This window comes from Necator americanus, chromosome III, assembly GCF_031761385.1.
Source record: "Necator americanus strain Aroian chromosome III, whole genome shotgun sequence".
Lineage (NCBI taxonomy): Eukaryota > Metazoa > Nematoda > Chromadorea > Rhabditida > Ancylostomatidae > Necator > Necator americanus.
This window is the reverse complement of record NC_087373.1, coordinates 31,345,342-31,361,273: the sequence shown is the minus strand read 5'-3', so window position 1 is coordinate 31,361,273 and position 15,932 is coordinate 31,345,342. Positions and strand designations below refer to the sequence as shown.

At 42.1% G+C, this 15,932-nt stretch overlaps 3 protein-coding genes across 7 annotated transcripts; 2 read left to right on the top strand and 1 right to left on the bottom strand.

Moving 5' to 3' along the window:
- Positions 1–1,140: 1,140 nt before the first annotated feature.
- Positions 1,141–6,279, top strand: RB195_011563 (uncharacterized protein; the record flags this gene model as incomplete). 4 transcript variants are annotated; one of them, XM_064193027.1, is made up of 5 exons in its annotated part: positions 1,141–1,651; positions 1,771–1,904; positions 4,754–4,901; positions 6,066–6,172; positions 6,250–6,279. In XM_064193027.1, 5 exons carry the CDS (start codon positions 1,141–1,143, stop codon positions 6,277–6,279), a joined length of 930 nt encoding a protein of 309 aa, XP_064050610.1. The 4 variants fall into 4 exon arrangements, with proteins under 4 accessions (XP_064050610.1, XP_064050613.1, XP_064050611.1 ...); XM_064193028.1 differs by lacking the exons at positions 1,141–1,651; positions 1,771–1,904 and adding exons at positions 3,502–3,585; positions 4,526–4,591; XM_064193029.1 differs by lacking the exon at positions 1,141–1,651 and having other exon boundaries at positions 1,902–1,904.
- A 33-nt stretch (positions 6,280–6,312) lies between these two features.
- RB195_011562 (uncharacterized protein) lies at positions 6,313–6,806 on the top strand (the record flags this gene model as incomplete). The annotated part of the gene is made up of 3 exons (XM_064193026.1): positions 6,313–6,346; positions 6,500–6,662; positions 6,740–6,806. The coding sequence occupies 3 exons, from the start codon at positions 6,313–6,315 to the stop codon at positions 6,804–6,806; spliced, it is 264 nt and encodes an 87-aa protein (XP_064050609.1).
- Positions 6,807–8,020: 1,214 nt separating this feature from the next.
- RB195_011561 (uncharacterized protein) lies at positions 8,021–15,660 on the bottom strand (the record flags this gene model as incomplete). Of its 2 annotated transcripts, XM_064193025.1 has the most annotated exons (11): positions 8,021–8,202; positions 8,418–8,565; positions 8,621–8,702; positions 9,205–9,294; positions 9,381–9,468; positions 10,185–10,339; positions 11,435–11,592; positions 11,999–12,080; positions 14,410–14,518; positions 14,579–14,615; positions 15,439–15,660. In XM_064193025.1, 11 exons carry the CDS (start codon positions 15,658–15,660, stop codon positions 8,021–8,023), a joined length of 1,353 nt encoding a protein of 450 aa, XP_064050607.1. The 2 variants fall into 2 exon arrangements, with proteins under 2 accessions (XP_064050607.1, XP_064050608.1); XM_064193024.1 differs by lacking the exons at positions 14,579–14,615; positions 15,439–15,660 and having other exon boundaries at positions 14,410–14,489.
- Between the last annotated feature and the right edge of the window lie 272 nt (positions 15,661–15,932).

Here is a 15,932-nt window from a genome sequence, read left to right as displayed (position 1 = left end):
AGAAAATGTTACTGGAAATAATAAGTTAAATAAGGTTGTGAATTATTTTGATTACTACTATCAAGGATTTTTGAAGTTTTTTTTAGCTTGTTATAGCCCGCCTACGTTGGAGAATAATAGAAAATACGGGAAATTCTGAGAAGAAAAAAAAACTTTGCGTTAAAAACAGAAATTTTTTGAGACTGTCGAATTATGCATGGATATAATTTATTATCCATAATTTTCATACGATAAAACATAAATACAACATTACTATGAGAATTCTGCTACAATTGCAGACATTCGCAAATAAGCTCAACAATTTGTAAAAAAAAATATCTTCCTCCATGTAAGGAATTCCCAGAAATCGAACTGAAAGTGTTTTTTTCTTTGAAAATGATGCTTATTTCTCTGAACTAATATGTGGAGTTTATGCTCGCCGCGATTGCTTACGACTACCAGAAACAACGTAACTGAGCGTAAAGGAAGCGCTGTTGACTAAGAGAACTACAAATAAGGTTGCAAGCTACTTTTTATCCAAAAGAATATGATTTATTCATATATAAGAATTTAAATCGACTCAGTGTTGTTCTAATAGAACAATGCATGCAAGAAGACATTAAAAAATGCATTTTCTTCCTCTCTCTTTTTTTTTTGGTAGAACGCTGAGAGGCACGTAACGCAAGCGCGCGCTATTAGCGGGCCTATCTCCGATCTTTGCCCGAGATTTTGATACGTTCCCCACTGATTCAATTAATGTTGTATTTTTCTGCATATATCAATTGCTTTGGATAGTTGGATTATAAAATCATACCCAGCAGCGTCCTCAAAAGTTCGTACGCCTTACGCATGTTCCTCAACGAGACTGTAACGTAGCAAACGTGACGTTACGTACGTAGGAAATGAATAAATAGTGAAACTTTATTAGACATGTATATATACGCTCATACAACCAAACAGAACATCCGGGAACACCCGGGGCGGTTGCAGTTGACGCGTGCGATGGCTGTCTGCCTGTCTGTTTGTTCTACGAGAACTCATGGACAAACAAGAGAGAGCGGACGTGCGGAGGGTGCGGAAGGAGCGCAGCGAGTAGTGAGCGCGTGAGCCAGTAGGGAAAAGTCTCTCTGCATTCGCTCTGTTCGTCACTGATGCAGATGCATGGACGACTCCTTAGGCGGTCTCAATGCAACCGCTCCATCTCTTGATTATGGAAACAGATCCGAAGAAATTGCACCTTGTTCAAGTCGTCGAGGCGCTACAGAGCAGAATTCCTCTACGGCAGCACAACGAATGAGGCGACAACGTGCCAATGAGACCGAAGAGGCGAAGAATCGACGTCTGCGAACTGTACGAGAACGAGTACGACTGAAACGTGCTAACGATACTCTCGAACAACGATTGCGACGACTACAAGCAGATCGAGATCAACAAAGACGAACTCGCCTACTTGAAAAGAGCGAAGAGAAATCGTTGCGATTACAAAAGATCATCAAGCGACAACGAATCAAAAGAGCACAGGAAACGATCATAGAACGATTGGAACGTTTGCATAGCGAGACTGAGCGACAAAGGGCGAGGAGAATGACAGAAAGCGAGGCTCAGCGACGAAATCGTTTGGAAAAGGAAGAAATTACAAAGAAATCTATCTGTACTGGAAATGAAAGGAAAGGTGCCCGATCGAAACAGCTTCCAGACAAACACGACAGATATAGAGTACGCTGAATTGGTAGGTGAATAAAATAAACATATTTCAATTCTCCTGAAAATAAACTATAGGAATTTTTCCAGACCTTGGAATTCACAACTGGGAGAATTGGCAACGACGAAGTCTCGAAGTCAGAAACAGAAGCTACGACATCTTCTTCCGGATGGGACGGAAGCGTTTCGAATTGTTCTGCCTCCTCAACTTAAGAGGAATAATGGTTCGTAACGAAACCAGTTCAATGTGACTGGAAACGACAACTGCGGTTCTTCCGCATAGAAGTGCTCACTGCAAATCATATACTGGGAAAGAATTGACAAAAAAGGTGATGTCAAACCTCATCCACCTCTTATTTCTTAATCCTTGAATGGTAGCAAGAAATTCACGGATTCTTGACTTGTTAGGATTTCAAATGAAGCACTTGGGCTGTCCCGCATAATTCTGTTCGCCATATTCCTCCAAAGATTTTAGGAATATAGGATGAATTCTAGGATGAAAAGAAGTGTGGTCAAGTCAAAACGATATGAAGCTCGTTGCAGTTGTGTAAGCGGCTGCACTCGATGCGGGACGGTTGGGATCGAGGTGGGACCACCGCGGATTGCAGCGATGAGTGGTGCTAGCAAAGGTCCCCCATCTGTTCTCCTCACCGCTTCATCTTGACTAGAGTATAAGTAGATGGTAGAACATACATGAGTCCTGAATGGAAATCCCTTACATGGCATGGCCTTTCACATCATGCAAAGACCCTAATTTAAAGCATCGTGCATGTTATCCAGGAAGCTTCATGGTTTCCATCACTCTGAACAGTTGAGCAGTTGGGGTAAGAACACATATTGGGAACTTTACGATCGATCCCGATCGATTGTTTTCACAGGCAACAAACCGCTGACTGGCTGATCGGTGACGAAGTTAACGAATTGTGGAAACCTGTTGGAAAACATAGAGTTTGGAGTGTAGATTAGAAATATGAGTGTGGTCCCATTCAATGAACCCTAACTATCTTTAAAAAAAGGGCGTGGGTAACTGCGTTCATTCCTAGTCGAAAGGTAAGTTGAAACGCTCCACCTTTGCGTACGCGACGCATCCAAGAGCGAGCGGTCAAAGATCGATAAAGTATTCTCACCAGCCTGTTCAAATGAAACCAATTAACAGGCTGCTGAAGGGACCGGAGCGTGTACAAGGGGGCGCGTTCTAAGCTGCCTCGTAGGAAAAAACACCGTCCTTACACCGCTATTTTTTTGGGACGATTAGGGGAAGTTGAGTGGGCTACGCTTACGTGCGCTGTTTTTAACTCTATGTGTTGATAGGTATCGATCGAGGATTACCTGCACTTCCTTCTTTCTGTGATCTACGATGCCATAAGTGTGTTATGTCTAAAATGTTTCTCACTCTAAAATGTTTATGTATTACAGATCACCTTCACTGTGCAGTCAGTGGTCGCTTGTATGGCACAAAAGGGTCCATATGTATATGTAGCTCCCTTAGGTCCTCAACGGTCCAGTGTTTTCGCTCAATCCCGTTCCAGGTGCACAATCGATTCGGCCCCGGTACAACTCCACCTTCTATGGCAGCTCGCCTTTTTTCGTTCTGGTAATTCGCCCCACGTTTATTTAGGCGTCCCTCGCGAAAATGGAGGACGTCTCACTAGGGAGTCTAAGTCGTCAGGTTCTATATGATCGAAGTTTAAAATCCATCGATGATGCTCTTGTACGTTCTTAGATTAATTTTCGAATGAGAAATACGTTCCGCAGCAATCTCTAAGGAATTCCGGGAATTCTTGAAAGCAGAAGAGTAAAAACTTGGCCATCCAAATCTTGATGAACTACGAAAGCTACGATATGGAGTGCAGCTCGGAGGACCTGAAGTACATGATTGAGCTAATCGTAGAATCCGAAGCACTAGTTAGTGGAATTAAATCGTTTGAAAAGTTGAAAATTTCCCAACAAAGCAAGCCATGGTAATTTTTTGAATATGCAATGCTCTTTTATCAGAAGTGGAGCATATTTTCTTCTAATCGAAAAAGATTTTTAAAAATTCCCCTCATTCTGTTGAATGGGACGTGTCATGCTCGACAATATATACGAACTTATTTCATGTAACAGAAGTCCCTTTATATTCCGCTAGACAAAAAAACGGGAAAAGAAAATACTATTCCAAAGGAATTTATAGTAGGGTCAAAACGACATGAAGCACGTACGGAAGTGCGTACGCGGCTTCTCTCGAGGCGCCTCGATGGTGCGTAGCATCTCGGATCTAACTGCTGGCTCCACCGCGCCGTTTCTAGCGAGTATGCAAGTGCACCGCAATTATACTCGTGATTCATGTCGCTTTGACCCGACTACACATTTGTGTAGTAGAGTAAAAACGACATAAAGCACGGCGCAGTTGCGTAAGCGGTGGAGCGTAGGGGTTGGGATTAAGTGGGGACCCCAGCTATCACCGTTCATTGCTGCAGTTCGCGATTCTCCCAGCAAGATTCCAACCGCTGTGTCCACCTCGCCGCTTCGAGTGCGGCCGTTTACCCAACTGCTTCATGCCGTTTTGACCCGACTATAAATAGCAAGTGTTTTATCACGTATCTCAAATAGTTTCATATCTACTGACTAATATTTTCTGCAAATCTGGCCCCAAACTCCCTCAGATCCTATCATGCATGACGAATGTAAATACGTAGGGAGAAATGTAGTTGGGATGGGGGGTACTCAGTTGAACCCTTATTTTCGTCACTCTACCTTACTTCTTCATCTACTATAACGTTATTTTACATGTAATAGATCCTCTAAGACTAATCCTTAGACCCTAGGTTCCAGATTGATTTGATTATTTACTTCTAGAAATCAGGGCGCCATTTCCCTCCCCCCATCCTCCCTCTCTCCCACGCCAATTCTTAGAACACAACATGCAACGGTACTTTTTTTTATTTGATATTTTTTTATTTTGATAAAGTGGATGAAATATTGATTGCATAAATAAATTATATTAGTAAGTTATAGTAATTATAAGTAAAATTTATTAATCTATGAATGAGATACTTACACGATGTAAAACAAGTTGAATAAAATCTTTTAGGCTGCTCAGCGCTACCAGGATTTCATAACGATTAACAAGGATGTCAACGACTTGATGGGCAAAATAAAGCGTGGTACATTGCGGAAATCTTTCTTCGGCATGGGAACTCCTAAAAAGCAGTTCACGTATAACGCCCGAAAACACTTCAGTAAGTGTAGTCAAATATAGCTTAGTATTGTAAATTCAAAGATTCTTGCACTTTGAAAACGAGTAGGCAAAGTCACGGTGGCTTACTGACGTACTAAGAAATTGTCGACGAGTACCTGCTTGACACGATAGTATAGTATGCAAAAGGCGTGAAGCACCATACAGTTGCATAAGCGGCTGCGTTCGAAGCGTAGTGGTTAGCATTCATTAGGACTACTACTATCACCGTCCATCGCTACATTTCGCGGTGGTCCCACTTCGAGTTCAGCCGCCGTCTGCACCCCGCCGCTTCGAGCGCAGCCACTGACGCAGCTGCACCTTGCTTCATGTCGTTTTGACCCAACCACAGGTAGCTCTTTTTGTGTGTGATCCTCAGCAGAGCGGAGGCAGATATTTCCGCAAAATAATGTACTTGGATAATATAGACATATGATACTAACGCATATATTCTATTAGTAATTTAATACACATGGTGACGATTGAAACTCTTGGCACTTTCCTATAGTCCGGTCAATACGACTTGGAGCCTGGTGCAGTTGCGGAAGCAGTGCGCTCGGAGTAGTACGGTTGACTTAAAGGCTTAAAGCACACCACGAATCTGGGGTGGTACGGATTTTAGGTGGAGTATCCGTGTACAGAGTCGTAGATTATGGAGACCTTTGTGATTTTGTGGTTCCGCTCATCTCTCCCTGAATCTGAGCAAGCAGCCGGCCCCTGAATATCGCAGCAGTTCGAATTGATTTTAGACGAATCGCAGTGCGGAAGCGGCGCAAGGGGTGGAGCGTTGCAATGGATGGCGTCGTACAAAACAGCATTCTGGAGGCGACTGTTTGCAGTGATGCAAGGAGAGATGAGCGGAACTACCCCGTCTCCATAATCTACGACCCCGTATACTCCACCGGATACTCCACCTGAAATCCGCACTACCTCAGATTCGTGGTATACTGCCCTTAAGGGTTATGGCCGAGGTGGGACTCATCTCTGCAGTCTTGTTGCAGCAAGCGAGGGTCCCACGTCGATTGCAACCGCAGATTCTGCCGCACTAATTCTAATGCAAACTCTTTCACAACTGTGCCAGGTTTTACTTCGTTTCATACACATTCTATCGCTTTTCGTTGAAACTTTCTATAGAATTTGTTCTTTCTATACAATTTCGGTATTCCAGAAACTGTCGACATAAACGAAATATACGAAAAATGGAGAATGAGTATGAATGTGACTGATTCTGAGGATAACAAACTACGTCGTTTCATACGTCACATGATGTCTGAAGTCAACTGTGAAATTTCTCATGGGATAACTGGTCGTTTTTGTTCTTATTTATCTTGTGAATCTTCTCTCTTCTGTAGGTTGCCACCAATCCATTGGACGTGTTTTGAGTCACAACTAGAACCAGGAATAACAATCTTTTGATGTTGCTCCAAGAATTTCGTGCAACTCTTAAAGGTACATCTATAATTGGCCTTTTCATACTTGCTTGCACATTACCTTCTTAGCTAACTCGTTGAGACTGAATGACGTATCTTCAGGTCTGTTGTGTACGTTTTGACTTATTTTTTCCTCCATACCTACTAGTAAAGTCTTTATCAAAAAATTCAGAAAAGAAATCCGTCGATGCCCTCGGAAAAGAGCAGCTAAGTCAGATAGAGATGACCCTGGATCTACCTACGGAGGCGGGGGTTCAAGAGGTGTCTATCCTCTTCATGAATGCATTCGAAGGTTCCAGAGATCATTCTGCAGGGAGGAGTCGCAAGCCTATTAGGTGTTTCTTTTACGTGATTTTTTTTTTGTTTGGAGTTCTATCATGTTTCACCTTTATTGGTTTGTCCTTTCTTTCAGAATACGAGTAGATGAAGAAGACTCAAAGTTCTTAGATGGAAAAGATTGTATTCCTCTTTTAATTTGAACGACATACGTTTCGTTATAAAAGTAGTAAGTGCCGTTGGAAATCTGTTCCACTTCCTTCATTCTTTTTTTCGGGTGTACATTATTTTCTTCATATCAGAATTTCCGTTGTACATTTTTCATATTTTGTGAGATCTTTTCGATGATCCATTTCATTTTTTCATTCATCTTAACGTGATCTCTCAGTGTATGTATTAACTACTGTCTCCAATTGCTGTTTATTCATTTTTGTGGAGTTCGTGTACAGATGAAGAAGTGAAGCTAAAACTCACTGTTTATTTGTTTCTGGTACTGTTTTTCGTAATTAGTTTGAATTGTAGAAGGCTTTATTCAGGAGGTTATGTTAAGTAAGACCCTTCCTTATTGCAATAGGCGTGCCGAAACGTGCAAGGTCCCACCTCGCTGTCCGCCGTTTCGGCAACTGCACATAGCGTCACGTTGTTTTGACTCTACTATATCAGCTGGAATAATAGTTTAAACGATCCGCCAAACTGAAACGCAGTATTTCGGAATGTGAAGTAGCTGCTTCTCCACTGAGACGGAAGAGACAGGAACAAGGTGGTCCTCTCATACTCAACGTATACATCCCATACTCTATCGGAGACCTGTATAGTAGCGATATTGCTCAACGTGGTACTGTGGGTGTTTTGTGCATATCGATTAACTTCAACTCGCACTCGCATCACTTATTGCCATAGTTCAACCATATTTTCATACAGAGTTCAGTCAATCATTTGATTTTGCGCTGGGTCCTGAGATCCCATATGGAACAAGTTGTTGTTTACGTTTAGGATTTCTGCTTTCATACTACATATATATTATACATATTTCTGCTTTCAGTTGCTGATTTAATATGTGCATACGTCCTCTTAGTTTGCGCCGATACGATCCATACAGAGCCGGTCGAACTTTCCGTACATTCTAGTTGTTGTTGCGTAGTTGCGTAAGCGGGTGCGCTGGAGACAATGGTTGGAACCGAGGTGGGACCATGACGAACTGCAGAGATGGGTGGCGGTAGCAAGGATCCTTACACGATCCCAACCGCTACGCTCCACCGCGCCGTTTCGAGCGCAGCCGCTTACGCGACTGTCCGTGCTTCATGTCGTTTTGACCCAACTATAATATCTTCTCCCTCCTTTCTCTTTTTTTTGTTCGTTATTATTACACACGATTTGATGTTATTTTTATATAAAAAATGATATCCTTGATTGTAGATCATTGTTGAAAGACATGTGCAACACTATAGGCAGGTTCGTCCAATCGAGCTTGTCGTTTTGATGGTGAACAAACGAAGCAGAGTAGTATCGCTATTGCAGTAATTGCACCAAGAAACAACATGGCGATGAACAGCACTTCGTTCAGACTTAGACACTGATCGAGTTTCCTTTCCGACGCCACTGAAGTAGGTTATTCTGTGCCGCTGAAGTGAATTAAAATCTAGGAAATTCCGAGCCGAACATGTTCAACCGAAGTAACGTGATGTACCATCGATTGGTACAGGTTAGAGAGAAGAGAGGTGTGTGTCTAGCAGAAAAAGTGCACTTTGCGGCAGAGACGTCAGGTCAGCTCGATAGAACAAGTTCGGCGACGATACTACTGCACTGATGCTCACCTAATGCAGCCCTTTGTACTTGTTGCGGCTCAATTTGGAGTACCGTCTGCATTCTCAGAGTTGTAAGGTTTGTAGTCCTTTCGGCTTCTTCTCGTCTCCGTCGTAGTGCCGGAATCAATGGAAGTTTTGTAGAATCCGCCTCACATTGCTACAATGAACGAATGCAAATACATTTCAAACGTATATAAAGTTCTTCGACCTACCTGTCTTCGACAAGAGTGCACACATGGTTTTACTTGACATTCAAAGTGGACAAATTGAGATGAAGTGAATTGGAAGCCATACCTGAAGGATCTTTTTTTCAGTTTCTGGTGGTACGTGCGGATTTTCGAGGAAGCCCTTCTCCTCAATCCATAGAGACGAAAAGGATATTTTGAGCATCTTAGTTGATAAAATTCTTTGTGTTAACCGATTGATTACATTTCATGCCGAACACCATACAGAAAGGATGTAACGTGACAGCCATGTGCAGCGTGAAAGAAATTGGAACTGCTCGGAACAATTTTGGTAGTTTTAAAGGTAAATTTGTTATAAAGCAATTCCGAATGCATATTTTATGTAACAGAAGCTGTTATATTCAGATGGTGCATCTAAAATTCTTTTAGACTACATCGTTTCGAATGTTTCCATCGAATCAATCAAGATCAGCAAAGTAGGCTTTGGTGTGAAAACAAAACACGTAGTTTTTCCACTACTGACCCATTGCTAAACACAGCAGTTTTGCCTAGTGTGGAAGGAACAGAAGAAAAACACTTCCGAAAGAAAAGAGCGTAACCGGAAAGCTTACATGTGGAGGTAGATGTGTTTTGGCCCGTGATTAACCGGTTCTGTGGAGAATGCAGGCACATCTATAGCGCGACTCAATCGAACAGCACAGCTAAAAGAAAATATTTTGAAATAAAATTTTATGTCATAACATTTCTAACAGAATCTGAACCATTATCCACTATGAAAGCTACCGACCCATTACTATCGATGATGTTGATACTTGCATCCGGTGTGTTCGAGCCATCATGCGCATAACATGAATGTACGTAGAAATCGTAGATCGCTTAAAAGAAAAACAGATGAGAAACGCTGAGTTTTCTGCATTTTCTCCAGATTTTACAGTCTACGTTGGAAAAAATATAGGTAGTCATTGCGGAATATGTTGGGAGCGGGTGAACGCGAGATGGAGGGAAGAGGAAGTGCGTGTCAAACGATGAAAGAACGTGCGTTGCAGCAGGTGAGACGCGTCCCACTGGTTGTACGACAGTGACGGCAGATTATTCGAAACAAATGTGAGAAATTGATAAGAAAAGTGAACTCTACACTTCAACGTGATTTCGAAGGTAGTGCCCTATCATTGGACTGAAAGACCTAAAAGACTGATGGTTAGTTCGCCCTAAAGCGACAAAATACAAATGAGCAGGATATTTTATATGCTGCCCGTAGTCATGCGGCTCTTAAAAGGTAGTTAGGATATTCCTGTGTGGGTGGATGCTGACGCAATTGCAAATCTGCGTCGAGATTGGAAATTGCTGCATATGACTGCTGACTACAATTATGTAATTAGAAATCCTGCAGCTTTTTTTCAGAACACCACACGCGTCACCACCATCAGTTGGAGTAATTCTATCTATATCTCTTTTCTCTTTGTTACATAAACCAAGTTAATATGGAAACATGCAATTAGAGACAGCTGCGGAGAAAAAAAAAACGTGTTTATTGGAAGAAGCTTGGTGGTAAGAAACGCAACGGACAATCGCTTAGAAGAAATTCTCTCACCAGTGTTCTTTAGTGACAGATCCAAAGTGATCCTTTGACCTACGCTCGCTCTTGCTAATGGCGGGCCGTTGATACCGTGTCCATCCAGGATTTGCATTGAAAGCAACGGAGCTGCTCCGTTTCCGGTAACAACCCCCTCGTCACGTTGAAGGCTGCTGGAGAGAAATTTCAAAGTATAAAAGTCAAACTGTCGATCGACCAGTGAAATCAAAATAATCAGTAATTCATCAAACTTCCAAAGTTTACGCATAAAATAGATATGTGTATAGAATCATCTTCTGCTCATAAGAAAGGGATATTTCTGTCTCTTACGCAGTATAGAACTTTTCCTAACTCAATAAGTAAGCAGGTTTGTGAAATTGCTTGAATAATATATGGCTCTGACTGGAAAGTTTTTAAGTTTGACAATCCTCATATTTTCCTATTGAAAAAACCTAGAATTTGGAATTTTTACAGTTCATCATGAGTCGTTCTTATCTTTACTCAATAAACCTTACCTCTCAATGAGTTTCATAAAAATTCTTCTCTTAGCCCCTATTTACCACCATAAAAAAGTTTGGATGTTGCTTATTGAACAGAAAAGACCGATATTACTTGATATTCCCCCATTAGGTCCGTGGACCTTATTTTCAGTGATACGTGTTTCTGACCTACGAAAACGAATTGTCTAGGTCTTGTAAAAATAGAATTTTTCTACTTGAATTACGAAATTGATCCTCACAGCAGTTATAAGAGAAGAAATAAGATCAGAGCGAAGTGATTCTAATCAAAAGTTTCCTTAAAGCCCAAAGGAGAAGGATCTCCTAGAGGGGGGGGGGGATTCCGTCCTTTTTTTTCTAATTGCCGTAAAAAAACGGCCCGGAAAGCGCCCACAAGACACGCGCCCAATAGAACCCTACAAAAGCCAAAAAATAGCCGTATCTTCGGACCGTTTTTACGGCAATAGAAAAAACGGAATCACCCCCTTACGAAACCCACCGAAACTGCGCCACCCAGATGTGATGCCTTTAACTTAAATGATCCCTAGAAGGAGAAAAAACGTCGTTACTTCGTAGAAGGTTTCTTTTAGTTGTTGTGGAGCTTATGTCAAGCTATTCTTGCAGCAGATACATAACTGTCAATGAAAAATGGTTAACTTCAAAACCTATAAACAATCCTCGGCAGTTTTTATCTATCATCACTCCCTCCACTCATCACACAAGCATTTAAAATTTGTTTTGATTTTTATAATCACGTTAAAGGAGCCATACTTGATCTGCAGTGCTCGACTTCCATCTGGTCCCGGTGGTAATGTTAATGTGATGTCCTGAGTGCTATATATACAGCGAACACTCATTGCAGTAAAGCCGTCAACGAGAATCCCATCGACAGGACTGATAATCAACTTCAAATTGTATTCACCAGTGCTCTGGAAAGAATAAATATACACAACATGTTTACTTGTGAGCTTAAACGACGTGATGTATGAAAAGGGATAGTTCAAAAGCACTCCTTGTAAGCGCATAATTCAAGAATCTCAAAAAAAAGAACATTTATCCAGAAAAACCCATCATAATGCCAAGAACGGCTTGTTGAAAGACATCCTCCAATTAGTTCATTATGTATGGTCGACGCCGAACGCGTTCTACTACCCCGACGCGACGCGTGCGCCGGAAAAGCGGGCGCTACGTTCTTAATGCGCTCGCGTATGGCGCAGTTCTGCCACGCTGACATGCTTGTCGAAGAACGAAGCGCCGCGAACGTGTCCGGCGCGACTGTTGTCTGTTTTTCAGAGGTAGGGAATAAAATGGAAAACTAATCCTGCAAATCCCAACCTCATTTGCTTTAAGCCCGCACTCACTACCATTAGACAACGGTATGTGCACTACCATACTGCGTTCTCCTCGACCACGCCATCTGTAATAAGAATTTTTTCTGCCATAATATGTGTTAGGGAAATAAAAACTGCAGATTTATAGTCGGATCGAAATGAAGCTCAGTGCAGTTGCAAAGTAAACGGCTGCGTTCGATCCGTCGCAGTGAAGAAAGTTGTTGGAATCGAGGTGGGACCATCGCGAACTGCCAGCATGAATAGTGCTGGGACCCCCTGATCTTGATGGCTACGCTCCAACCCTTGGCTTTGACCGTAGCCGCTCAAGCAACAGCACTGTGCTTCATGTCGTTTTGATCTGACCAATAACACTTAGATACTAATAAATACTAATATTTAATACTTACATATTTTATACTTATACTTAAATCATTCCAAGTTAGTAAAATTAACAGCATATAAGGAACATCGTCTAAACCGTCACTTCAGGGACCACGAAAATGTACTGAATGCACTGCCATGTTTCTAGTGGTATATTTCTACTGGCATGTAATATAGAAATGAACAACGAAGGACAGAAATTAAGAGAATATGCATCCTTAGATTGAGCAAACAAGAAATCTTTACATTTCTATAGATGATTTGTGTTAAGAAAAAAAAACAATAAGTATTTTTGTCATTACTATATGCTCATACTTTGTCGCAAAAGTATCGCAATGTATTTCGGAACTGTAGCAACTCGCCACTTTGCACTGTCAAAAGACTGTACTAGCTTCTATTAACGTCACGGTTGTTATTAAAACAAATTTCGCCGTGGCTGAACCATCAAAACACAGCTCACCGCACCTTCTTTAAAAGCAGCACATCACAGAACTCCTAATGATCCTGAAAAATGGCGTGGGAAACGCCGTTTGTTCATACGAAGTGCATGAAAACGCGCCACTCTTGCGCTTCGGTCCCCTCAGTAGCTCATTCATTGGTTTCATTACTCGAATAGGTTGCTGAAGAAACTTCAGTGATTTCCAACAGCTCGTTCTTTGATGCGATACGTGCACAAGTGCGGTACGCTCTCACGTACCTTGTAAGAACAAACGGTGTTTCCCACCCCGTTTCCAGAACGACTAGGGGGAATTGACCTGTTCCATGTTCATATTCGTAATCTATTCTCCGAACTCTATATTCGCTCACAAATACCCCAACATCTTCGGATTTATGATACGCCTCCGTTAAGGACATCATCCCACGAATCTGGAGTGGTACGGATGGTCGCAGATTATGGAGAGGAGGGTGATTCTGCCAATTTCCTCCCAAATACCGTAAAAAAATGGCCCGGAAGATGCGGCGCATGCACAAGGCTGCCGCGCTTCAATCGAACTCGTTGTAGAAAATAGCGCCCCGGAATGCCTGAAGCCGTATCTTCCGGGTCGTTTTTGACGGCAATTAGGAAGAAATGGATGGAATCACCCTTCTCTCCATATTCTACAACTCCGTATAGGCATAACCCAAATGAAACCCGAACCACCCCAAATTCGTGGGGTGATGCCTTTAATACTATACAAAAAACAGTTGTGATAGTTCGTTTGTGCGTGAGAACCTCTTAGCAGCGAGGTATGAACGCCTTAAGCTGTAATATGGAGCAACTTTGCGACACATCGATGAAAAAGAGAGGATAATCAATTAGCACAGTGGAAGTTCATTCTGTTCATTATGGGGGTGAGATCAAAACTAAGCAGGTTGATTTTACGTTCTCGGGCATCGGGAATTCTACTACCGTTCATTGTTTCATTCAGGTATCCACCTATTGTGAATGCATTATTATGCTACTAACTCAAGAAAAAAACGCTCTACCGTAAGCCTTCAAACAGCAAGGAAACCACTGGTACCGTAAGCGATACCAGTGGTTTCCTTGCTGTTTGAAGGCATCACCCCACGAATCTGAGGTGGTGCAGATTTCAAGTGGAGTATTCATATACGGGATGGGAGACCACGCAGAGGGGGGTGATTCCTTCCATTTCTTCCTAATTGTCGTAAAAAATGGCCCGGAAGATGCGGCGCCGCACAAGATTGGCGCGCTCTAGTCGAACTCCCTGTAGAAAATAGTGCGCCAAAACGCCTGAAACCGTATCTTCCTGGCCGTTTTTTACGGTAATTAGAAAGAAATTGACGGAATCACCTCCCTCTCCGTAGTCTCCCATCCCGTATACGAATACTCCACCTGAAATCAGCGCCACCTCAGATTTGTGGGTGATGCCTTTAAGCATAGTGCTTAGATGACAGTAGATATGGACCAGGGATGATCAGGAAGACCTTAAGGATACTATTTTGGATTAGAAGGTGAAAACAGAACATCGGCATTCGGCTTTTGAATGGTGCCAGGTGATCTTCTACAGACGAAATCACAAAAAGTACGCGTACCTGCATCGCTCATCACCAATTCCCTTCTCCGTAAAAACGCCACCGGTGAAGTTTTTCTCGAACGACAGCGCCACATCCATCGAGGAAGAAGTGCACGAAACGCTTCGATCTAGGGACATAATGTAATCAGAAGATGTACCAAGAAAAAAAAATCCGATGAAAAAAGCACCTTGTAATAAGGAATCACTGAATCCGCACTGTGAAATCTGGAAAAAAAATTGAGTTAGAAAGTTCCTCCTTAAGGATCTAAACATTGAATTTTATGGAAGAGTGTTCAGAGGATTATTAAAAATGCTATACTAATAGATTAATGTAGCAATGATATTAATAATGATAGTATATTAAAAATATTGTTCATACTTTGTGCCAAGCACTATTTCTATACTTAGTTAATTATTTCATTATGAATAAAGATGCGAATTCACGTGAAAACAAAAAAATGTAACAAAATGCAACGTATAGTAACGTCAAAACGATACGAAGCACGGTGCAGTTGCGTTAGCGGCTGCGCTCAAAGCGGCACGGCGGAGCTTAGCGGTTCGAATCGAGGTGCTTCGCAAACTGCAGTGATGCGTAGTGCTAGCAAGAGTTCCACCCCAACCTAACCGCTACGCTCCACTCCGCGAACGCAGCCGCTTACGCAATTGCGTCGTGCTTCATGTCGCCTTGACCTAAACCTTGTTTTGGAATTAGAAAATGCGAACACAAAGTTTTCTAATCAAACAAAGACCAAAAATTGTGCGCAGGGATCTTTAATCCCTGCCTGGTGGGCTCTGAGAACAGCACTCGCCCAGGAAATTTTGGAAAAAAGCGCATAGGGTGTTTGGCGAGAACAAATTATGTAACTTCTAGAAAGTAAGAGAATAAAGCGCGTAGAGTGCTTGGAAAGCAAGAACTAAATATGTAACTAACCAACTATCTAAACCTTCCTAAGAGAGGCCACCTAGATAACACTCAGAAATGTCTGATTGTTAAAAACTTGTGTTTTTTTCCACAAAATGTGTTCTCCTTCCTAAAATGGTATCTCACTGCTCCAGTGTTTTCCTCGCTCATTGTTTTGCAGCGGCTCGGCGGTGAATCCATCAACAGCACTTCCCGCGACGTGTTCGGCGGCATCAAACGCAGCAAATCTCGTTCCAGTAACGTAACGGCAGCGGCGATGACGTCGCTCGCTGCTATTTTCGGCAGCAAAGCTGTCGGATAAAAAGTGAATTGAAATCGAGTCTGCGTCACATGCCATACTGCACTCATTACACGGCGATTCGCAGACTGTTAGCTCTCAATTGCTCCCAACGATGAATGGCTTCTCAAAACACAGCCTTTTCCCAGCTTCGAAACCTTCCATTAACGCCCTAAAGGTCCTAGCAAGAAGACAAGCTTCTTCTACAGTTCTCTTTGTGGGTTTATGTGTTTCGCTCACCAGCTTTATTTAGATTAGCTGTTATTATTTATTATTTATATTTATTCACTTGTTTAATAACTAATTAACTTTAGAGCCTTAAATCAAATAAGAAGCAGCTAGT